This window comes from Lissotriton vulgaris, chromosome 2_1 (assembly GCF_964263255.1).
Source record: "Lissotriton vulgaris chromosome 2_1, aLisVul1.2, whole genome shotgun sequence".
Classification (NCBI taxonomy): Eukaryota; Metazoa; Chordata; class Amphibia; order Caudata; family Salamandridae; genus Lissotriton; species Lissotriton vulgaris.
Genome location: NC_141687.1, coordinates 109,759,149 through 109,784,898, shown reverse-complemented (window position 1 = coordinate 109,784,898; position 25,750 = coordinate 109,759,149). Strand labels below are relative to the sequence as shown.

The 25,750-nt window shown below is 45.9% G+C and overlaps 1 protein-coding gene across 1 annotated transcript in view; it reads left to right on the top strand.

The window, feature by feature from the left end:
• The window catches only part of PITPNM3 (PITPNM family member 3), a 1,845,859-nt gene that overhangs the window by 1,768,035 nt on the left and 52,074 nt on the right, over positions 1-25,750 (top strand). The window contains exon 15 of the mRNA XM_086954539.1: positions 13,541-13,689. Coding sequence (XP_086810665.1) covers positions 13,541-13,689 — 149 coding nt within the window. The remainder of the gene's footprint in view (positions 1-13,540; positions 13,690-25,750) is intronic.

Below are 25,750 nucleotides of genomic sequence, written 5' to 3'. Positions count from 1 at the left end.
CCTCTCTGGGCTCTAAATACAACTGCGGCGCTTCGGAGCCTCTCGGGGCTCTGGAAACCAATAGGGCGCCTCGAGCCTCTCAGGCTCATCAAACAACTGGGGCGTCGTTGGAGTCCCTCACGGGGGACTCGAAAATCACTTGGTGGCCCCAAGAGCCTCGGGGGCTCTACTGACACGGAAATGCCCCAGGAGATCGTGGGAGCGGCCCGCTGCCAACCAAGGCCGCTCTGAGCACACCGATTGCCACCTCTGAGCCCCCGGCACTTCCCTGAGCAGAGGAGTGACCCGGAGCCTGCCCCCACTCACCGGCTGTCGGAGGCGGCGGCTCCTCGCGGTGTCAGCTCCTCTCTGCTGGGCTCTTCTGGGTGGCGGCTGTAGACGGAGAGCTCCCACTCCTCGGGACTCTCCGGGGCCGCGGCTAGACTATTCTCTTTTTCCCGGGGCTCTCCCTTTGCTCGGGAGCCTCGGGACGGACAATGCAGGCTGCTTCCTGCTTCTTCCTCCTCCCCCGATGACGCGGTGGGAGACTTGGCCGGCTGGGCCAATCCCAGCGCGGCCTGGCTGTGACGCAGACAGCCGCTTCCTCTCGGCCCGGTGCTGCGGAGGTGATCTCGGGGCTACCATGAGGGGTAGGCTCCCTCCGTAATTAAATCGTAAAACGGGGCAAAGAAAGGCGGCAAATGATCGGGGTGGCACCCGCGCTGTTCGGTCACCACACGGGGTGAAAAGATGCCGGGTGGGCACCGGCCCAAGCAAACAAAGCGCTCCCATGCGCTAGAAGGGAAATAAAGCGCCTTCCAGCGCTAAAGGCAATCCACAGCGCTCCCAGGCGCTTAGAGGCAAGGTACAGCGCTCTCAGCGCTACAGGCACAAGCAAAGCTCCAGCAGGGTCTGGAGGCAGGCATGGGGGAAAGGCTGGTCCCAGAGCCAGCTCACTGGGTCTCCAAGCAGGGAGACAGTCCAAGTGGTGGTCCTCCTGGCAACAGCAGCAGCCCCCTCTGGCAGGATCCTGGAAGAGAACAACATTCATGGGGACACAGCCTCTTCTTATACTGTACAACCCTTTGTCTGTAGGTGTAGGGTGGGGGAAAAACCAGTCGCAGCTGGTTTTGGAGCACCCTTGATGGCTCAACCACCCCTTTCATTCACTAGGGTGGCTAGGGTCGTTAAACACACAACATAGCGGGTGGAGCAAGCATTGGGTGTGGAAAGCCCAGTCCCATTCAGGAACCAGGTGCAGCCCTCCCTCACATCACTCATGCTGATCTCTCCACTCACTCCTGGCCAGACCCATCCAGACTTCCTGGAGCCAGGCTTGCCAACCAGCTCCAGCCAATCACGCTCCAGCACCCTCACTGCACACACACATCAATGTCTAGAAGTGGCACTTCCCCACTAGACCCATACACGCCGCACATACCATTGTGCAGCATTCAGTCTCACGAGTCCACACATACCAGACTCGAGCCTGTACACCTCACGCATCAGGAACTACCAGGGACACAGACATACCCCATGCATTCCTATGGGAGGGCAGGCCAACCTTACTCCACGCACGCAGAGTGTGCATGCACTTTTCACTGTGCCACAGTGAAAGTGCGCAGGAACCAAAAATTACTACCATCAATTCACATTCAACAAGCAAAATGTTTAGGTGTGAACCTGCCAGAAGGGCCAAGTCCAACACCAGTGTATCATTATCAATAGGGTGGGCCATTGGCTTTGTTAGGTTTTCATCACACTAGCATAAGCAGCAACGCCATTGAAATCAATGGGAGTAATTCCAATATGCAATACATGCTATAACCCACCATTGAAGGTAGTGGGGGTAGTTCCAACATTAATTAGGATCCATTTTACTGTGAAAACCTGTATTGTTAGCCATCAACAATTTTAATAAAGTTTTAAGATGGAAATTTTGTCCCGGGTCTTATTTGACTTTTTTAAGCTATTACTGCAGCTCTACGGCCCACCAATACAGGTTCCTCTTCTCACAAGCCCATTTGCACAATCACGGGCTCTGGGAGTACTGTGATAGGCAGCAAAACTGCCCACGTGGGCATAAATATAACCACCCGGGGAGTCTTAGAGCGGTTGTCATGGGGCAATTTAACACCCCACAACACATTAAAAAAATGTTGGCGGTTCCCCTGCCTTCTAAGGGTCAACACAAAGGAACAATGTTTGCACTGGAAGGACCCTCACAGGACTTATGGGGTACTCCCGATCCAGTCAGTGAATATTTAATATCCAGGCTTTTGCACTCAGTTTTTCCTAAAAACAGCAGCATTGTTCATCATCTCCTTTCGAGTTCATGGGTGTCATTGTCCCACCCGGGGCAGTCACAGGCACTCTGTCCGTTGGGCGTCATGCGGGGGGGCAATGCCCCACAGCTCCTGCTGGATACCCACATACATTCCTGGCCCGGTGTGGGAGCTGAAAACACACTGTTCCACTCCTGCATTGAGAGAACGAGACAGGAATCCTCTTCTGGGATCCACTTTGGGCAGGAGAAAAGCTACATGTTTTTGGCTTCCGCGCGGAGGCAGGAGTAATGTGGTCCTCTCCTGCCTGCGCTGGCTGCAGATAGGAGGCAATATGCCAGCATGCCTGGTCGCCTAGAAACAGGCACTGGGTTGATCCATGCTCAAGGCACAGGTTTCCTCTTGTTTGTCCAGGGTGAGCGATTCCTGGGATACATTTCCACTTGCTTTGGATTCCAAGGAATGGGGTCCCAGGCCCAAATGTGGCATGGGGATGTGGGTCCCACACATAAACCCCCTCAAAATTAAATTATTGTAGCCCTGCAATCCCTGGGTGCTTGACCCTTGCAAAGACTATGGGCCTCATTTATGAAAAGTGACGCAACGCATCACTGTTTTCACTTTTCATTGCGCCCTCCTTGTGACACCAATGGTGCGTCATATTTACAGTATAACGCATCATGTTGCACGGAGTTACAGATACGTCAGTATTTCTGACTTATCTGTAAGCGCAAAAATGACGCATTGCTGGAGTGTGTCATGCTGGGCAATAAAGCTCCTACGTTTACATCATGCAACCAGTAGAAATGGTTTGTTTTTGCATAGCTTAGTGGATACAAAGTAAATTTGCAGTGGTAATATAGTGGAAAAATGCCCAGCTTTTCTGAAATTTACATGAACTATCCCATGGAGTGCAGAAGTCCTAAGAGTAGCCTTTTAGGTAGCACCGTAGTAGCGATAGCAATTTGCCTTAGAGGGTGACTAGTCGCAGAAAACCAAGTATAATGATCAAACTAAATAAATCACTCCCATCATGGTGTACACTACCCACCACACGAAAATATAGAACAATTTAGAGCAACAGGCGGTACCACAGCATAGAACAAATGTAATGAACAAAGAAAACAAATAAAACCTGTTTGCTGAGGTACAAAATAATCTTCACAGCAGGTTCTGCACTTTGCCTTACAAAGGCATCTCAAAGATCCTTGGGGGCCTGGGAACAGACATGTTTTGAGTCACCCTTGTGGAATATTTATGCTTACCAAATTGATCAGCGTGGTCCTTGCCTTCTATGATCAGTGTGAACTTCCTCTTTCCTTTGGGGGTCTTTGTAACTTTGATCTTCAACTGCATATTTTCACTGGTTGGATCAGAGACTACTTCTTCTTGCTGCCACTCTTTCCTTTGCCTTTTGTACTGTAACAGCTTTTCCCTCTGATCTCTGTCATGTAACTAGATTTAAGAAAATTCAGGTTCTTCGTCAAAGCTTTCACCAATCTAAAACTTCACCACTACATTTTGCTTTTGCTCATTGTCTTCACCAGTTTCAAACTTTGCAATTTCAACTTTTTCACCCCCTATTTAGATGCACACCGCATACCGGAGCTTGGCTTTGTGCTTGACGTTGCACTTGTTTCTGTGTACTTAACTCTGAGCCAGTTGACTCATCCACTACTTCGGCTACTCTCACTTTCTTTGTGTGAGTAGTGTAGATCCACTGTGGCACACCAGCATACAATAAGGCAGTGTTCATTGCATAATAATCTGATACAGTCTCTTCCAGTGCTCCACCAAGCAGCCTTACCTGACGTGCTTTCAGATTACTATCCACTCACCAAGTTTAAGGTTATGGCAAGCAATATCTTTTGATTTCTCTGCTGCCACATTCACATGATGAGAGAGATGTTTCTATATTAGCCAGACCTTTGCAATAATCTAGTACAATTACATCAGTTTTCAAAACTAGTGCAGCTGATGGAACATATGCAAGTCTCATTGCTCTTCCCATGATAACTTCATTGGCAGATAAACAAGCCTTTCTGACAGGTGTACTTCTCATGCTCATCAAAATATGGGCATTAGATCACTTTAAACCAGCTGAAGCACAGATGTTTACCTGTAAGTTCTAGAGAGTGCTATTAGCTCTCTCTTTAACATTATGATGAATACCCACAGTGACATTTTTGGTTGATCTCAAATACTGTGCAGACTATTTTCCAAAACTCATTTTTAAAATGAGTTCCATGATCAGTCTCAATCACAGTAGGATGTCCAAATCACGGTATTAACTCCTCAAAATGCAATTTTGCAACTGTAAAGATATCTGGTCTTCTGGTGTGAAATGCCTCTTCCAATTAAACAAAAATAAAGAAAATACTACCATGGCTCTTTTATTCAATCCAACTTCTTTTCCAGTAAACTCCCATACCTGATTATTTAACTGCAATGTCTTAAAACCAGAGGCAGGTTTTGTTTGGACAAAAAAGGGAATAACTCAACTCTCAAATCTGGGGAATATATCTTAATATGCTCAATGGTGTTCCCTCTGAAAGGGTAGCTACTAAACATAAAAATATGATTGAGCACTAGTAAAAACAGGTTCCATAGAAGGCTATACATTGGAAAAACATTTTAAGAACTTCACAAGAGCCAAAGGAGTCAGAGCATGCCTTTTATGAGAGGTGCATTGTAGAAAGCTGGCTCGCTATGTAGTGTACCAAAATGGGGTACACTATGTAGAAAGTCCAGACGATCCTTATTGGTGTACAGGGCTTACATTATTAATCCCAAATGCTCTATTTTGTGGTAGTGTGGGCAAGCAGTTGAGGCTTATCAGAGGGCAGAGTTAATGCATTTGATGTAAACACAGAGTCAGTAAATGAGAAAAGGAGTGGATCCATTTCTGGTTCCATGTGTTCCTCTAGTGGGTCATCAAGGTTAAAGATTTTGAAGACGTGATTTACCCACTCCTGTTCTTTAACATGACATTTAATTTCATTTGAGATGGCCTCTGTAAAGAAAGGTCAGTTGATAACCTCTCAAAAGAGCCTGCTATCTTTTAAATTGGCCGCTTTAGCTAGATCTTCCCATGCTTTGTCCCTAATTTCCCTTTTCCTGGTTTCTAGTACCTTTGTTGAGCAATTCATAGCTGATCTTAATGCCTCTATATTGTGCTGGATTATATTGGTGGCTTTTCTTAAGGGCTTTTAAGGCTGAAGTGCAATCCAAATTGAGCCAAGGGTGCTGTGTATGGCCTGGTGTTGGTTAATAGTCTGGCAGCTGTCCCACAGTTTGCTGTGTGGTTATCTAGGATCTTACTAGGATCAGTATCAGAGGAAAGACATTGAGAAATATCCTGACTAGCTTCTGTTACTAAGTCTTCGAAGAATTTTCATGGGTCACATTTTATCTGTACTCCCTGTTTGGCGGAAAAGTGAACCAGGAGAACTGGTGAGTTGCTGGAGCCCAAAATCAACTGAATCTCAAAACATAAGATGATTGGAATGTAATCACTGTATGGTAGGTGGCACACCTCGTAATTTAATAGTTTTTGAGTGAAATCTTTAGAAATTAGTGAAAAATCAACCGGGATGCCCTTACCTCTACCTTCAAATGTGGGCAAGTGGGTGATATTTTGGCTATTTAAGTCGGATGAAAATTACATATTTTTTATAAGGGGTAATTTTATTTAGCGCATCCCCATATGCTGTGAGCGTAAAATGGCTTGCGTCTTCCCTTTCTTCATTGGCGACTCTACATATACAATTGTTACTTAAAATACATTGCTCCATATTAAAATCGCCATCCCACTTGATAGGTATATAACACCCCTTACAACTCGAATGGCTTTCCGATATTTCCCCCAGTTCTTCTATAACGCCCACGAGTTGCGCTGAAAAGCAATAAAAATAAAAATTTACCAAAACATTAACTAAATCAGGCAAAAAATATGTAACATCAAATAGCATGGCTTAACCACTAATACTTTGATAATAAGAATCTCAAATTTGACCGATGTAAAAAGAGCCAGACCTCCCTTGCCCTTCCCTGCTGGTGACGGAATTGCCATAGAGCATGAAGATTTAAAACCATCAATGTGAACGGGATCAATAGCCCAAGTCTCCTGACAGCATACTATATCAAATGTCCGTATAAGGGATAACCAATCCTTATTGGTCAGGTTCTGATGGATCCCAGCGATGTTCCATGATGTCACTTGCAACCTCTGACCCTGCCTTCTTTAGCTGTGGTCGAAGTTTGGCGTATCTTTTGCAGCGTAAAGAGGTCACAAGTGATATCAAGAGCCGCTCAATTGTGGCCTCTCTCTATTACAGCTGTTTCAGGCAGTCAGTCATTTTCATTAAGGCTAGAGAGCACCTCAAATAAATAGCGCTAAAGGTGGACCAAAGCATGGCCTGGGTCAGACTACAAATTTGGATGGGTGCCCTATTATCAAATGTTGTCATTAGAGGGTGGTAAAAGTATTGTAGCGGATGGGCCCTATCATGTTGGTTAAAAGATACAAAAGAATTCAGGCCTGTCAACAAAAAATGCACCAGCCCGGGCTCTCTAAAATTCAGGACCACACAGTCGGCTCATGCGGTCTGTCTTGAAGGGCCAACCCAGTTTATTCTGTCCACCAAATCGAAGTGGAAACCAGCATTAACCCTACACCAGTGTGCAGCGTTATTTATAAGGCTTTAAAAATCCTCATAGGACCCTTCAGCTAAGGGTGTACCCCCTTCTAAAATAATTGAGTATGGTGTACTTTCTGGCGGAAGGTGTAGGCTCATAGATTAGCTTTCGGGAGGTCTGTATGCCGCCCTCCGATCGGTTGTATCCACAGGCACAGGCCCGTAGGTCTCCCCTGTCATGTCAGCTTGCATGGGTGGTGCTTGAGTTCTGGGGCCGGCAGCAAAAGTACTCAGAGTATTCTATGGCTCTCTTTACTGCTCTGACTAGTGAATTGGGGTTTAGAACTGGCCAATACTTGGTCTCCTCCAGTCGGGGGTGTGACTTCTTGTAATGCCACGGCTAGGGCCTTCATTTTGTATACTATGCACTTAAAGACCCGTCAGTTCCTCCCAAAAGGCTGATAACAAGTACATTAATTCCATTCAAAGATCCAGGTACTAGTATGAAACCCAATGTTCCTCATCATTTCCTATGTAGGTGTTCCGTCTGCTGGTCTTTTCTAACCCTCCATAGCAAGCACAACTCAAACCTTACGTTTTTTCAACACATTATCCTTTATTTCTACTGAAAAAAAACCCTCAAAATCATTTAAAAAAAAGGAAATGAATGGTAGACAGCAACCCAACACAGCACAGCTCTGTCAAAGCTTAACCTATCATAGTGTGTTTTTGTCAATAACCAACCAGTCAGAGCACGGCTTTGTGGTGACTTCTCACCAATTCCAGCGCAGCTCTCTGGATGACTAGCCAATCACAGCATGGCTTATCCGTGAACTGTAAGTAAATTGCAAAACCTCTATAAAACCAATAAACTAAATAAGCCATTGCCTGTTTACCCTAGATTGGAGGGAAAAGTCAGTAAATCAAATCAATCAACCAATCAATCAAATAACCCTCTGTTCCCTCTGGTTTTATTTACACTACCTTTTCTTGTATTGGATTACAGCAATTTTGGAAAGTGTAATGAATCTTACAGGGTAATTTCTTCGCTGTTCTGGATGACCCTAAACAGTTGCCATAGGTTGTGCACCAATAGGCTGAAAATACTACAATGAATCCTAAAGATTGATTTAAATTAATAAGAACAAGACCATTTTCCACTATAAGATCAAGTAAAAAAAAAATTGTTATAAGACTCCAAAGAATTGTCTCATTTTTTGTGTTCATCTGCCTGTGTCCTTGGTCCTAGGGCTATCAACATTTTATTTGGGATCACAAGTGCGGTATTATTAAAAGTATGCAAAGTTTCCCCATAAATTACATGTATTTGCACAATGATTACATAGTGTTTGATAAAAACATGTGGGTCTATGTTTCCACGGGTTGGCCTGTCCTGATGTTATAATTGCTGATAACTTGACTTGACCTTTCCATGGAGACATGCTTATCAAGTTCAGTCCTGCAGCAGAAGTTGGCATGAATCTGCTCTGCCTGGCACCCTTCATAAACACATACCCAGGCGTTGGCCTAACTCATTCACATCTGCTGCCTGGCAGTATGAAGAAAGTTTTCATGGGAAAATAAGTGACTACAGCAACAAACAGCCAGCTGAGCTGAGGTAATTAATTTTCGTATTTTGTGCCAGTTTCGACGGCATTAAAGAATGAAAGAGGCAGCCAGCTGCCACTGCTGTCTGCTTTGGTTTACTATCCTTGGAACAGAGCTGTAATCTCCCATTATATATTGATTAAAAGTGAGAAACGTGACTGTTGGTTTTATTCGTACATGATGATGTCCTTAAAATGGAGATTATTGCTTCTATTTACAGTCGCCCATGCAATTACTCTTACACATTTTTAAATTTTTCAAGAGTATCTTTTCAGAATTGCCTTTTCAATGTATGGTTTCTGAACTGAATTCGTTATCAAAGTTTTATGTAAAATACACTATTTTGTCTCAGGGGAGAACACCCCAACCTCCTCCTTTTGCCAGTTTGGCTCGAACCCCCCGTCAAACTCGTCAACAACTTTTATGCCTCACCTCTTTGTGAAGTCACTAGCCACCACTGGTGAAGAGGCAAAAGAATGAATACTGTCTGAGAAAGGTTCCTTAGTAGTATCCAGGGCCGGACTGGGAACCAAAACCGGCACTGGCAAAGTGCTCGGCCGCCCCGCCCCCGGTGTTGGGGGACCACAGAGCTCTTTGCCACTGCCGGTTTTCGGCCGATTTTGATACAGATTCAGAAAAGGGGGTGGTGATGAACAGAGTGTCTGAATTAAGCAGACTACTCTTACCCAGTCCAAAGATCAGGGCTTGATCCATCACCGTTTTTTAGCTCACTGCACCATCCTAGCTCAGAACCTGGCTACATGCAAATTAGTCTGTCCCTGGCCCAGTGCATCATGGGAACAGGGCAGACCAAACTACCAAGCCAATTCTTCACCGGAAAGGAGACAAGCTTCCGGGGACCGGTTTCTGGCATTTCAGCCGTCGTCGGCCGGCTTGCTTGAATCCTGATGGTGCAGTGAGCAAGGGACTCATGTCTGAGTATACCCTGCCACACCTATAGTGGCCACAAACGATTCAGAAAAGGGGGTGGTGATGAACAGAGTGTCTGAATTAAGCAGACAACTCTTACCCAGTCCAAAGATCAGGGCTTGATCCATCACCGTATTTTAGCTCACTGCACCATCCCAGCTCAGAACCTGGCTACATGCAAATTAGTCTGTCCCTGGCCCAGTGCATCATGGGAACAGGGCAGACCAAACAAGCTTCCGGGGACCTGTTTCTGGCATTTCAGCCGTCGTCGGCCCGGCTTGCTTGAATCCTGATGGTGCAGTGAGGGTCCATCACCACCCCTTGTCGTTTAATTATTTTGTCCACCATAAGCGTGGAAGGGTATACTCAGATGTGAGCCCCTTGCTCATTGCACCCTCAGGATTCAAGTAATCCGGGCCGAAGACGGCTGTATTGCCAGAAACCGGTCCCCGGAAGCTTGTTTCCTTCCCAGCGAAAGAATTGGCTTGGTAGTTTGGTTTGCCCTGTTCCCATCATGCACTGGGACAGGAACAGACTAATTTGCATGTAGCCAGGTTCTGAGCTGGGATGGTGCAGTGAGCTAAAAAACGGTGTTGGATCTAGCCATGATCTCTTGACTGGGTGAGAGTATTCTGCTTAATTCAGAAACTCTGTCCATCATCACCCCTTGTCGTTTAATTATTTTGTCCACCATAAGCGTGGAAGGGTATACTCAGATGTGAGCCCCTTGCTCAATGCACCATCAGGATTCAAGCAAGCCGGGCCGAAGACGGCTGTAATGCCAGAAACAGGTCCTGGAAGCTTGTTTCCTTCCCAGTGAAAGAATTGGCTTGGTAGTTTGGTTTGCCCTGTTCCCATCATGCACTGGGACAGGAACAGACTAATTTGCATATAGCCAGGTTCTGAGCTGGGATGGTGCAGTGAGCTAAAAAACGGTGTTGGATCTAGCCATGATCTCTTGACTGGGTGAGAGTATTCTGCTTAATTCAGAAACTCTGTCCATCACCACCCCTTGTCGTTTAATTATTTTGTCCACCATAAGCGTGGAAGGGTATACTCAGATGTGAGTCCCTTGCTCGTTGCACCATCAGGATTCAAGCAAGCCGGGCCGAAGACGGCTTTAATGCCAGAAACCGGTCCCTGGAAGCTTGTTTCCTTCCCAGTGAAAAAATTGGCTTGGTAGTTTGGTTTGCCCTGTTCCCATCATGCACTGGGACAGGAACAGACTAATTTGCATATAGCCAGGTTCTGAGCTGGGATGGTGCAGTGAGCTAAAAAAAACGGTGTTGGATCTAGCCATGATCTCTTGACTGGGTGAGAGTATTCTGCTTAATTCAGAAACTCTGTCCATCACCACCCCTTGTCGTTTGATTATTTTGTCCACCATAAGCGTGGAAGGGTATACTCAGATGTGAGTCCCTTGCTCATTGCACCATCAGGATTCAAGCAAGCCGGGCCGAAGACGGCTGTAATGCCAGAAACCGGTCCCCGGAAGCTTGTTTCCTTCCCAGTGAAAGAATTGGCTTGGTAGTTTGGTTTGCCCTGTTCCCATCATGCACGGGGACAGGAACAGACTAATTTGCATAAAGCCAGGTTCTGAGCTGGGATGGTGCAGTGAGCTAAAAAACGGTGTTGGATCTAGCCATGATCTCTTGACTGGGTGAGAGTATTCTGCTTAATTCAGAAACTCTGTCCATCACCACCCCTTGTCGTTTAATTATTTTGTCCACCATAAGCGTGGAAGGGTATACTCAGATGTGAGTCCCTTGCTCATTGCACCATCAGGATTCAAGCAAGCCGGCCCGAAGACGGCTGTAATGCCAGAAACCGGTCCCCGGAAGCTTGTTTCCTTCCCAGCGAAAGAATTGGCTTGGTAGTTTGGTTTGCCCTGTTCCCATCATGCACTGGGACAGGAACAGACTAATTTGCATATAGCCAGGTTCTGAGTTGGGATGGTGCAGTGAGCTAAAAAACGGTGTTGGATCTAGCCATGATCTCTTGACTGGGTGAGAGTATTCTGCTTAATTCAGAAACTCTGTCCATCACCACCCCTTGTCGTTTAATTATTTTGTCCACCATAAGCGTGGAAGGGTATACTCAGATGTGAGCCCCTTGCTCATTGCACCCTCAGGATTCAAGTAATCCGGGCCGAAGACGGCTGTATTGCCAGAAACCGGTCCCCGGAAGCTTGTTTCCTTCCCAGTGAAAGAATTGGCTTGGTAGTTTGGTTTGCCCTGTTCCCATCATGCACTGGGACAGGAACAGACTAATTTGCATGTAGCCAGGTTCTGAGCTGGGATGGTGCAGTGAGCTAAAAAACGGTGTTGGATCTAGCCATGATCTCTTGACTGGGTGGGAGTATTCTGCTTAATTCAGAAACTCTGTCCATCACCATCCCTTGTCGTTTAATTATTTTGTCCACCATAAGCGTGGAAGGGTATACTCAGATGTGAGCCCATTGCTCATTGCACCCTCAGGATTCAAGAAAGCCGGGCCGAAGACGGCTGTAATGCCAGAAACCGGTCCCCGGAAGCCTGTTTCCTTCCCAGTGAAAGAATTGGCTTGGTAGTTTGATTTGCCCTGTTCCCATCATGCACTGGGACAGGAACAGACTAATTTGCATATAGCCAGGTTCTGAGCTGGGATGGTGCAGTGAGCTAAAAAACGGTGTTGGATCTAGCCATGATCTCTTGACTGGGTGAGAGTATTCTACTTAATTCAGAAACTCTGTCCATCACCACCCCTTGTCGTTTAATTATTTTGTCCACCATAAGCGTGGAAGGGTATACTCAGATGTGAGTCCCTTGTTTATTGCACCATCAGGATTCAAGCAAGCCGGGCCGAAGACGGCTGTAATGCCAGAAACCGGTTCCCGGAAGCTTGTTTCCTTCCCAGTGAAAGAATTGGCTTGGTAGTTTGGTTTGCCCTGTTCCCATCATGCACTGGGACAGGAACAGACTAATTTGCATTTAGCCAGGTTCTGAGCTGGGATGGTGCAGTGAGCTAAAAAAACGGTGTTGGATCTAGCCATGATCTCTTGACTGGGTGAGAGTATTCTGCTTAATTCAGAAACTTTGTCCATCACCACCCCTTGTCGTTTAATTATTTTGTCCACCATAAGCGTGGAAGGGTATACTCAGATGTGAGTCCCTTGCTCATTGCACCATCAGGATTCAAGCAAGCCGGGCCGAAGACGGCTGTAATGCCAGAAACCGGTCCCCGGAAGCTTGTTTCCTTCCCAGTGAAAGAATTGGCTTGGTTGTTTGGTTTGCCCTGTTCTCATCATGCACTGGGACAGGAACAGACTAATTTGCATATAGCCAGGTTCTGAGCTGGGATGGTGTAGTGAGCTAAAAAACGGTGTTGGAACTAGCCATGATCTCTTGACTGGGTGAGAGTATTCTGCTTAATTCAGAAACTCTGTCCATCACCACCCCTTGTCGTTTAAATTTTTTGTCCACCATAAGCGTGGAAGGGTATACTCAGATGTGAGTCCCTTGTTTATTGCACCATCAGGATTCAAGCAAGCCGGGCCGAAGACGGCTGTAATGCCAGAAACCGGTCCCCGGAAGCTTGTTTCCTTCCCAGTGAAAGAATTTGCTTGGTAGTTTGGTTTGCCCTGTTCCCATCATGCACTGGGACAGGAACAGACTAATTTGCATATAGCCAGGTTCTGAGCTGGGATGGTGCAGTGAGCTAAAAAACGGTGTTGGATCTAGCCATGATCTCTTGACTGGGTGAGAGTATTCTGCTTAATTCAGAAACTCTGTCCATCACCACCCCTTGTCGTTTAATGATTTTGATACAGGGCCGATTATGCAGCTATGCTGCAAAAAATGCCCTGTAACAAAATAGGCCCCAGGGTCCCAAAACCGGCCCGCATCCGTGCGGCGCACTGAGGGATTGCCCGGTGCCCGCTATGGCCAGTCCGGCCCTGATAGTATCTTAAATATGTTAAAAATGTTTTGGATGAATACAACAAGTTCCACAATTCTTCTAAACTGCAAATGACTTTATAACGAGTTTTTGATGTGTTTCCTGAAATACTTCTACATCCATATTTCAAAGATAACATTTTCAACTGGTCTGTGCTCCCAACAGGTAGATATCCTTATTATGACAGAGCCCTCGACTGGACGGTGGGTGTACTTTGACACAGAGATCTCTAACAGCAGTGGGAGGATCGCCTACAGCATCCCCAAGGACAAGAGGCTGGGAGTCGGCGTGTACCCCATCAAAATGGTGGTGAGGTAAGTGTGATGTGTATCTGGAACACTGATTTTTTTAACTTTCTGTTCAAGGCATTATTTCAAGAGAATCTCTCTGTCTCCATTAAATCGATACTGACGAATATATTTTTTATTAGTTCAGATAGTTGCAGTGTCTTAAAGTCGGGTTAGTTTGTAGAAATATGACAGAAGACGTTTACCTCATTCTTGATTGAGAGTGAAGTAGGTCAACACGCATCGTTTAATCTCTAAGGGCTAGATGTACAAAGATCAGAATAGTGTTTTCCTAATTGCAGTTTTATGCAAATCACATTTAGGAAATTGCTAGTCCTTATGCATGAAACTCATTGAGCCTCATCTAGCAGTTCAGAGTGGGTCGCAAGTAGCCTTACTTAGCATATTAATGAGGGAGGTTGCAATTTGAGACCCACGATGATTTGCTGCCATCACGGGGATGGTGGACTGTAGGGGTCAGCGGACCACTATGTCTGTGATTGCTTTTAAATAAAACAATTTTTTTTTTCAAACAAGGACTATTTTCCTTAAGGAAAAAAGGATGCATTTAAATAGATAAAAAGGAAACTTTTAAATGTCATTTTTTAATGTAGGCATTGCCCGTTATTAACATTTTTTTACCAATCTTTCTCAAAGGGGAAGGGGGTCAATTGGGGACCCTTTTCCCATTTACGAATCGGTTACCACCATTTTTCAAATGGCTGTAAATTGCAATTGTTTTGCGACTAGATTTCGGTCACAAAACATTCATACATGCCATTACAATTCGGTATTAGGAAGGGACACCCTCATCACGCTCCATCAAAATACCAAATCTAAAAACTCAAACATTGAATTCAGCAACAAGTTACTGAATCGAAATTTGAGCTTTGTACATATCAAAAAGCATTTTTTTTAGTCACAAACTGCCTGATTCTGCTAATCTGGCTGTTTGCGACTGCAAAAATGCTTCGTACATCTAGCCTAAGATTCTCAATTTACAGATTCCAGTACATTAGTGCTTTTACCATTTCACAGCATTACACATCTAAAGCTGAAGATGTTCCGAATGTATTTTCACTAATTCTGTCTTTGAATAATTGCACAAAAGAGAAATATGTATTTTCGCATGATGGGAAAGAAGTGAATACCGTACTGTTGTGAATACCTATTTTGTTGTTTACGTAAAGAAAAACCAAAAAAGAAGAATGTGGATGTTATCAGTGATTGTGTAGAATATGTTTAATCAATTACATTACCCTGAAGTCACAGGATCCAAATATGCTCTTTATTCCTTGCATTGATGTTAAAAGCTAAACAGAGCTCCATACCCACATGTGATGGATTTAGGACAGAGCTCAAAATATGGATTGGAATGTAGGTTTATGAAGCACTTTCTATCTAGGAGTTGGACTTAATATCTAAATCAGAAATGCAGAAAAACTAAAAATACGTCATTATAGTGTTATTACAGCATCATGGGAGGGTAGACATCTGCCCTGGAAAATGTTGCTAGAGTAGGAGACAGGCAAGCCAGAGCATGATGTGAGCTCTAGTGTTTAGAGCCAGTAGATCCTCAACACCCTTGTGGGAAAGTAATATAGAGCAGAAGGATGTTTTGTCTGATCTTAAGGTGAAAACTTAGCTCATGTATCTTTTGGCACCTTTTGTTATACAGGTGTTCATTGTATCCAGACTGTGTTTGATGCCATCATCTTATATGTGCTAGCGGTGGGTGTACCCTTCAGAATTTGACTCTGCTAAATTACGTGGGGTTATATAAAAACTGTCAGATTTTGCTGAGTTCTGCCAACAGGTGTACATAGGCTCATTGTGCTTCTCGCGCTGTGATTTAGCTCCGATGGTTGTAACTTGAGTTCATTTTGCTGCTGCTCGAGTTGATTTTCTGGTCGAGTAGTAGCCTACTGACAGCAAACGGTTGCGACCGCCCGCGCTAGAAAAATCTCGCTGGATGTCCTCCTCGCAACCAGCATCACAATAAGGGGCACCAAATCTTACTCGCGCTTGCCAACTTACCAATTTAGAGCTGGGTGCGATTAACAATTACTGCTTGCGTGGAATGGCAGAGTTTGGTCAGAATTCCGCGTTACAAGAGTAACAAAGAGTCACCATAATTCTGTGGTGCAGAACGAAATAGTCCACCCACCCCTAACCTTTGCTATAATACACCACTAAGCTGTGACTGGTAGTGGTTAATTTGTGAAAAAATAAATGCTGGGGCTCTCGTCTGGAGGCAGCTTGCCCCAGTCCATTGCTCGCAATAGCACCGCCTATAACAGAACTAACTACTAACAGTGAAGCCCTACAAGTGGGGAGAGGATGTGGCGTAAAACCCTGTCGTGTTTAGCCAGATTGACTAACCTGGATATCCGGTACAGCAGGAGCGAGGCCGAAGCAAACTTCCTTCCTCCCTGGACACGGTACTACAGACGAGCGCAAAACTTGCACTCGCATATAGGACCCCACCCCGGGAAGGGGAAAAGTGGATAAATAAAATATAAAGATGTGGCAGCCAGAAACCATCTACAGGACTTGACAGCAGGAGACACGCCAAACGTAGAGGTTGTAAATAGGTACCTGCACAGGAATACAAGAGCAAGACAGTTACCTTTTGCCCTCCCACTCTCTGTCTTTTTCTGTATTAAATAGGAGGACTGGCACTTACTCAATGAGGCTTCCACTCTTGCTTAATGGAAAAGAAGGCAAAATAGAAAAAATAAAGAAAAGAAAAGAAGAAAGGATTTGCCCAGAATCCTTATATCAGGAAAGAAGCACAAGACTTCTACAGTACTCTTCAGTGATACCACCGGCTGGTGTACCACACCATAAGATCAAAAAGATCCAATAAGAGGTTCCAAAAGTTATGCTCAAAGCAAACACCAGGTTACAAAGTTCTGGATCCGAGCCACTCAACAGCTCATGGGAAATCCACAAAATGTTCAGCAAGGTACCTTTGCCACGAAAACAAATGTCAAAAATAGTAGTGCAAACATAATCAGAAGAGTTTCAAAAACACCCTTCTATCTAGCAACCGCTAGAATACATATGGACTAATGTCAGTCACTGGAGTCAATAGCGATAGAAATCAGGGCTCAACTTGAACCCCAGCTCACCCCACGGCTCCACAGCCGATATCCGTGGACCACGCTGCTTGCTTCCAGCGCGGCTCTCTGTCAGCGCGGCTCCCCGTCGCTGCCCTCTCTCTCTCCAGCACCCAGAGCGGCTCTCTGTCAGCGCGGCTCCCCGACGCTGCTCTCCGCTGGTCCTAGCGTCCACACTCCAACAAAGCGAGCGCGGAAAAAAGTTTCTCGACTCCGTGTCAGCAAACACAATCCAGGGCATGCACGAGATCCTCAAGGCTCAGTCCGAAAGTTACGAGGAAACACAGGTGACAAGCACCGCGGCAAGCGCTGAGAAGGCATATATAGAAAACGGACTTAGGCAGGTAGAGACAGAGACAAAGGACTACACAAGCATTCTGGGATTTGTAGTTCACTATATGGCTTAAATCGTGACAAACCCAAAGCTGCTGGCTTTGGAACGGGGGAACCGGGTTCGAGTTGCAACGTAGGCTCAGCATCCTGTGATTCTGGGCGAATCACTTAATCTCCCCCGAGCCTACAAAAAATGAACGTGTCCTTAACTGGTGCTCATGAACTGCGCTACAATACCTTCAGGTCGAGTTTGTGCTATAAGTGCTGTTGTTGGCGATTAAGTGACAGTGCCAAGCACCGGAAGCCTTCAGCTCAAACTAAGCACTGGTGCTTGGACTTTCAGATTTCAGTATTGGAAGACATTTGACTGTACATTGATATTGCGACAATGTACCTCTAGGCATTGTTCGACATCATCTCCCTACCCTGCCCCTCTGGCGCCCCGCCTCACCGCCCACAGCACTCCCTCGAGGAGCTGCCACTGGCTCAGTACCAAAGTGATAACACAGGAGTCAGGTTAGAACAGAATCAAAATGTGTGTATATACAAATTCAGGAAATGGACCATACCGGTCCACGTGACAGGTACAGAATAGATTAACCCCTTCGACGCGCATGACGTGCTCAGCTCGTCATGAGGTACACCTCTCGTACGCTCATGACGAGCTGAGCTCGTCATGAACGCATAGGTTTCCGTTTAGCGCTGCATCGATGCGGTTAAACATAATGGTGTATGCCTATAGCAAATCTTTGTGCATTGCTTTCAAACAGAGCGACAAAGGGGAAATTAGTTTTGGCAGGATGGGCCACCCCTTCTTGATGAAGGGGAGGACTTGTCATCCACCATAACTGCACATCGCAACGCCTCTGCCTGAGCACACTCACAAAGGGGTTGGCACTATTATTTTTTTACCCCAGCCAATCTGGGTCCAGGGAGGAAGGCAGGAAACTCCAGGCACCTCTGGAGGTAGAAACCTTCAGAATCTTCTTCTACTTCACAGTGGGCACCAGATATAAATATTTAACCCTTAGAACCAACTGTTCAATACCGCTCTGGACATGTTGAAGACTCAAAAGGACTGCTGTGCTGCTCTGCAGGATGGGCTGCTACTCTGCTGCTGTGCTGCCTAAGTGAGAAGGACTGGACCTGCATCTCGAACCCAGGACCACAGTTGTCACTTTGTTCTTTTAGGCACTATTTTCCCTGAAATCTTTAAAATTGCATATTTCCAAATCCAATGTTTTGATCTTTGTCTTTTTGGTCTCAAAATTGTATTACAGTTTACTCTATTTTTCTAAATTGGTGTGGGATTTTGTTGTGTTGTGTTTTCACATAATTGCTGTTCAAGAGTACAAATACTTTACATATTGCCTCTAATATTAAAGTCTGACTGTTTCTGTGCCAGGGTACTTGAGGGTAATTCACCGACTATTTTGTGGTTCCTTGTATTTCACTCTGACATACATTGTGGTTGCTCCTTGAGTAGGGGTTTACCACCCTCAAACAGTACCCCAATTTCGAACACAGTGAATACATTGATCCTTGCTACACGAATCAATTGGAAAGCCTGGACCCAAGGTGATATTTTTTATTGTATTCGAGCTTCACTCACATGTGATCACATTGGTACTGAGAACTTTTTCCTTGTTATGTTTGGGTGATAAAAATAAATATAGCATTAATGCCACAGAATGGTCATCTTTGTCATGTGGCCTTTGTTTAACATGAAACAAACTAAAGGTGAACGCACACAACAGCAAGGAACTCTTCAACATCGTTAAAGAGCTCTCCAACCCCAACGCCGGAAACAACGACATCACCCCTTCGCAAGACCTCTGCAACTCCCTCGCCTCCTACTTCCACAACAAGATCACGGACATACACAACAGCTTCAGCACTCAACCGACGCATGCCATGACCAAACCACCGCCCCCCACCACCACCCTCCGCGCCTGGACCCCGATCAGCACCGAAGACACCGTCCGCACGATGAACTCCATCCACTCCAGATCTCCGACCTACCCCTGCCCTCACCACGTCTTCAACAAGGCCGACGCTGTCATCGCACCCCACCTGCGGGACATCATCAACACCTCCTTCGACACCGCTAACTTCCCGGAGAGCTGGAAGCACGCCGAACTCATCGCTCTACTAAAGAAGCCATTAGCTGACCCCACCGACCTCAAGAACTACCGCCCCATCTCGCTGCTCCCGTTCCCTGCAAAAGTCATCGAGAAGACCGTCAACAAGCAGCTGGCCGCCTTCCTCGAGACGAATGGATCCCTCGACCTCTCGCAGTCTGGCTTCCGGGCCAACCACAGCACCGAGACCGCCCTGATCGCAGCCACCGATGACATCCGAGCCCTGCTTGACAACGGAGAAACAGCAGCCCTCATCCTCCTAGACCTCTCCGCGGCCTTCGACACTGTCTGCCACCGTACACTAGTGCAGCGACTCAGCAATGTCGGAATCCAGGAGAAGGCACTGGAGTGGATCATCTCCTTCCTCGCCGGAAGGACACAGAGAGTCCGCCTCCCCCCGTTCAGATCTGAAGCCACCGAAGTCATCTGCGGCGTTCCTCAAGGCTCCTCGCTCAGTCCAACCCTCTTCAATGTCTACATGACCCCCATCGCAGACATCGCACACCAGCACAACCTCAACATCATCTCCTACGCCGACGATACCCAGCTGATCCTCTCCCTCACCAACGACCCCACCACGGTCAGAGCCAACCTTCACGAAGGGATGAAAGAGGTAGCCGAATGGATGAAGAACAGCCACCTGAAACTGAACTCGGACAAGACGGAAGTCCTCATCCTGGGATCCTCGACCTCCGCCTGGGACGACTCCTGGTGGCCCCCCGTCCTGGGCAGCGCACCCAAACCAACAGACCACGCACGCAACCTGGGCTTCATCCTGGACTCCTCCCTCTCCATGACCAGACAAGTCAACGCCGTCTCCTCATCGTGCTTCAACATCCTGCGCATGCTACGTAAGATTTTCCGGTGGATCCCCACCGAGACCAGGAAGACGGTCACCCAGGCCCTCGTCACCAGCCGTCTGGACTACGGCAACTCCCTCTACGCCGGAACCACCGCCAAACTCCAGAAAAGACTCCAGCGGATCCAGAACGCCTCAGCACGACTCATCCTGGACATCCCCCGTCGCAGCCACATCTCCGGACACCTGAGAGACCTGCACTGGCTCCCGGTCAACAAGAGATTCACCTTCCGTCTCCTCACCCACGCACACAAAGCCCTACACAACCAAGGATACCTCAACAGCCGCCTCAACTTCTATGCCCCCAAACGCCAGCTTCGATCGACCGGCCACGCCCTCGCCGCCGTCCCCCGCATCCGAAGAGCCACCACAGGGGGACGGTCCTTCTCCTACCTCGCCGCCAAGACATGGAACTCCCTCCCGACCCACCTCCGCCTGACCCAGGACCACCTCGCCTTCAGGAAGCAACTCAAGACCTGGCTGTTCGAGCAGGAGCGGACCCCCCTCCCCTAGCGCCCTGAGACCCTCTGGGTGAGTAGTGCGCTATATAAATGCTTTGATTGATTGATTGATTGATAGGTGGAATGCTTGCAATTTGTCTAACCACTGGCAATCTCTCGGGTAGCATCCCAACCCATCTTTCCTTTGCTCACCATCCACCTCAGTTCAGACCCGGCCATATGCAAATCAGCCTTGACCCTGCTCCTCATGGGAACAGTCCAGTTCAACCTGCCAGGCCAGGTCCTCACTGAACAGGGACACAAGCAACCTAGGACAAGTTTCCCCCTGATAAGGGCTCAGCAGCCTGATATAGCTTGGTTTCAGTGGCACAGTAAGTAGGGAACCCAGGTCTGGGCATAACCTTGCGACTTTGAGCGTTACATCAAACACACAAAAGATGATGGGATGACTGCTCGCAATTCCTGGGATACTACCCCAAGCGATTTCCAGAGTTTAGACAAATTGAAATCATTCCTCCCATCACCTTCTGTGTGTTCTATGTTTCAAATGAACATTAAGCAAGTTTGTATATATGCTGAATATTGACACAGCTCTGTATTGCTGACTACGTTGATTGGCTTACAGATATTTTGACAATGTACCACTAGGAGACATTCTTTGTACAGTTAGAAGGTTGGGCTCTAATCTTAGACCGCCTGAACTTTGGCGGTGCAGTTCTAGTGGGAGTTCCTTATTTATCTCTGGGTCTGATCTAGATTGTTTTTCAACCGCTAAACGTAAGATACATATATTGGCTTCCACTAGAGGCCCGAATCAATTTTAAAACGTGCTCTCTTTCGAACAGGGCTTTGCATCTGGAAAATCAATCGTATCCCTCCAAGCTTCTTGCTATTTCTCATGGTCGACAAGAACAGGAAATCCAAACCATTCCTAGTCCTAAAGCAATTATTTTCTGCTGCAGAAACTAAGTTGTGGAGCTCCATTACTCTTCAGCTAAGAACCAAACCAAACCACCTTTCTTTTAAAAAAATTGCTTAATACTGACAAAGTCCATCCTTATCTAGACTAACCATTGTTTCTGAAATATTACCCTCCCTGTTTTCCTTTTATTCACTTTTTTGTATATTTGTGTACATCATTATTTAATTTTGTTTTTACTGTGCTTACACTTATTAGTTGCATCGGAGCTACAGAAATCGATAAACAAATATGTCCAGCTGTAGACAGCCATTGATACAGACATGAATGAGGTACTAGAAGAGAGGTCCAGGCAGATGTAACAGTACAGGGGTGCATGTAGAGATTGTGACCCTTATTTAGGACGCCTTGCAACAGTTTTGATCTTCCGTTGCGTCATTTTTTTGTGAGGCATCAGTGGCATAAATCATGCCCCTTGTTGTGCCCTATTTACAAAGTGACGCATCTAAGCAGATGCGTCACCTTGTAAAGCACCTTGTAAAGCCCTATGCTAAATTATACCTGTGTCAGGTATAATGTATGCGGGGGGAGTTCCCACGCATTTAAGCCTTGTAGAAGTGACGCAGTGAAATCTATGAAATTTCACTGCGCCCCTACTAGGACGCACATGCGTCAAAACTGTACGCCTGCCTCATGGCAGGCATAAGAGTGTAACAGCTTGCTAATCAAATAAAGAAACAGTCTGCTAAGGATCCGGTCAAGCCAAAATTACATACCAGCACACTGACCCACACTTTTTAAACTTACAGAAGAACCACATAGACAATGCAATCGAGAAGGATGCCTGCACAGGGTTTTTAAACACCTTTCTTCCTTTTTAACAATATATGCGAAAACAAGCTTCAAATGATTCTTAACGATGGAGGTTTTAACATTGTGAGTTTTGATTAACTGTACAATATAGCTATTCTAATCTATTCTATTCTATTCTATTCATGGCAGGCATAAGAGTGACGCAGTGCTATATCCATAGCCCTCCCCTCTGCATTGCTGGAGTTGTGTCACACTTCTGACACAACTCCAGCAATGCGTCATTGTTGCTCTGATCTGTCATTCCTTGCGACATGTTGCGTCATACAGTAAATATGACACATCCATCATGTTGAAAGGAGGGAGCAATGAAAAGTGATGCATTGCTGTTTTCAAGCAGCAATGCAAGACTGTTCATAAATGAGGCTTTGTGATTCCAAAGTCTAGGCAGTGGTTTAAGCACAAAGGTTTAGGCATTGGTACAGGTACTGGAGTATACTTAGAGATACGAAGGTGCTGGGAGGTGTAGGGGAGGAGAAAAATACCTGGTCATAGGATGAGGAGAAAATGAGGAAAAAGAGGAGTCCACGCCCCACAGACAAGGCGTATAGATATGAAAGATATATTGGGCATTAAAGAGGATGAAGTTCTTCTGGGAGAGCCTTTCATGGAACAAATGTAATGAAACTCGTTTGTAGAGGAAGGTTCTTGAGAACAGTTTTCCTAGTTGTTTCTTTCTCCAGAATCACATGCAGCCATTTTCCAAAGGATTCCTTTCCCCTCTTCAGTGGAAATGTCCTTACACACTGTCAGCTAAGGCTGTAGCTGTCAACCGTGGAGTTGATAGGTGCCATTACAGCTTGTCCACTAAGTTTATGACTTTATCCAAAGATGATGTCAACACTAATTTTATATTTGAGCAGCCATCATTTCCTTGTGTCTGCTCGAGATCTGATACACGCAAATGCAGGAACTACAAAGGCACTCCAAATCAACGGGCCTATTAGGATGGCGGACGGACCTGCGTCCATCCGCCACCCCAGAGGAGGAGGGACCGTCCGCAGGGGCATCGGCGGTCCCTCCGTGCGAATTAGGATGCGACCGCCACCCTGAATTTAAAGACATTTTTAATCAACCATTTTTCAAGCTGGTAAAACACTATTTACACGTATGAACTTTATTAAGTACAGAATAGGCCCATAACCAAAACACCAGTCAATTATACTCAATTATACATAGAACAAAGATGGAACTGCTCCCTGTATAGAGCCACAATTGCTCTACCTAGGATGAGCATCTCTTCTGAGTCCCATGATACCTGACAATAATGGTATTAACTCCAAGTATTGTGGGTTTATTTATCTCTCTTATTTTAAATGCTGACTAAGCTGTGACCTGAATTCAGCATCCAGGGCTTTCATTTTAATGTGAATGGGCCTGTGGCCTGCTGAGTTGTGGCTGTTTGCCAGTGTCTGGGCTCGCATTTTTAATAACAGAGGGGCTCTGGCCTCTGAGGGTCTTTTGACTAGAGTTACAGTGGCTGCAACTAGAGTTACAGTGGCTGCAGAGTGTGTGAATGACTTCCCTGTGACACAGCGATTTTACAATGAATGGTACAGTGTCATTCTTAATGGTAGGGTATTCAGTAAATTATTTATTCCATAGGAACACTAACTTTTTTGTAGTGAGAGCTTCTTACATTGAATGAAAATCACCCTGAGCTACTAATGATATTAGTGTTGTAATGGTGACCATATCAGACACGATTGCATTAGTGGCCTGCCCATGCAGATCTTCAGCAGTGCATCAGGCAGGGTTGCAGCAGCAAGGTAGAAACGCTACTTGAATCTGGGATCCCTCTGCGTGGGCCATACATAACAGCCAAGACTCCCCAACGCTGCATGATTTATCACTCATATCTCAGCTTGAAATATATTTTGCAAATTCAACTATCTGTCTCCAAACATCAGGATAAATGTTTTGAAAATGCTCAATTTTCATGTTGAAAACATGCTTTTTAATCTTGGGATCCATTTTAAACTTATTACACCAAGCAGAAGCTTCTCATTCAGTAGGCTGGGCTGCAGACAGGAGATCACTTACAAGCAGCTGGAGAGCTAACAGTAGCTCGCGAGCCACATGGAGAAGCCTATTTTTTTCTATCTTTTTCAGGCTCCACATTCCTACAGACCTGACCTTCAAGGGGTAGACTGCAGAGTGCATACTCTGGTGTCAGCCTGATTGAAGTAGTCATTTAAATCCGTGCTCAATTCTATGCTTGGAGGTAATTGCAGCCCCAAAGTGGCAGTTCAGTGCAGTGGAGTCAATTGGTTTGCCTCGGCCTTGAGAGCTTTCTGAATAGCCATTTGTCAAACAGACAACAGGCTGAAGAATATGAATCAGGTACATTTGCATATCTGAACAACAGCCTTTGTTTTTAGCAGCGAATGTCAAGTGAAGCCAGCAGGACACAGCAGCAACTTCACATCAAGCCTAATGTTCAACTATTGTCGCGATTGATGCTACACAACAGGCATGAGCTACATCTGGTGGGCGGTAAGAACGGGGGGAGGGGGCGGAATTAAATAGAGAAGCCCAGATTGGACTGACAGTCCCCTATTAGCTGACACTATGTAATTTGTGCATCCTCTTTTGCTCCAACAAACCAGTGCAAAATGTCAAGCATGTCATTAATTTGGACTTTTCAGTCAAATTTGCTAAATGTCCTTTTAGCAATTTTCACACTGTGCAAATAGGTGAAACAAAATTGCACCAGTTCAGTCTCCGTAATCTGTTCCACTAAATGACTGCCACCCAGTAAGGTTCGCCCCAAAGGCATGGCGCTCACGAGTCCCATGCAACTGAGCTGCTCGCAGGGACAATCTCTTGCAAGATGGAGCCTCACTGACAGAGCAGCCATCTCCCCACATCCGACTCCAAGATTCTGGATCTGGGAGGACTATGAAGAAGCCTGGGAAGGCCATGGAGATACATGGAGAAAGCAGGCAAACATCTGGAGTTTGGGAGATCTTTTTGCACTCTGACAACATCTGTTGAATGTGGATTTGTCTATGAACTGAAAGTAACATATCTTTTGTAATGTTACATCTATTGGATAAAACCTGTATCTGTGCCCAGCGTCCATTTTTAGGTCAGGCCTAGAGACAGCTGTCTGTCCAACCTCATGTAATCACAAAAAGGACATGTACATACATACAGGATCTCTGGATCATCCCTCTTCACCCATTAGTCTGCTCAACTGTCATTTACATTTTGCTCCCACCCTCGTCAGTACAAAGGTTCAGTTATTGGATTTGTTGTACTTTGAGGGATTATATTTTGCTCTTTCGCTATCTTAATGCAAGCCCATCTCCCTTCCCTGCAGCACTGCGTTGCACACCATCCCTCTAGGGAGATATTGTGTGTTGCATAGTCTGTGAGGG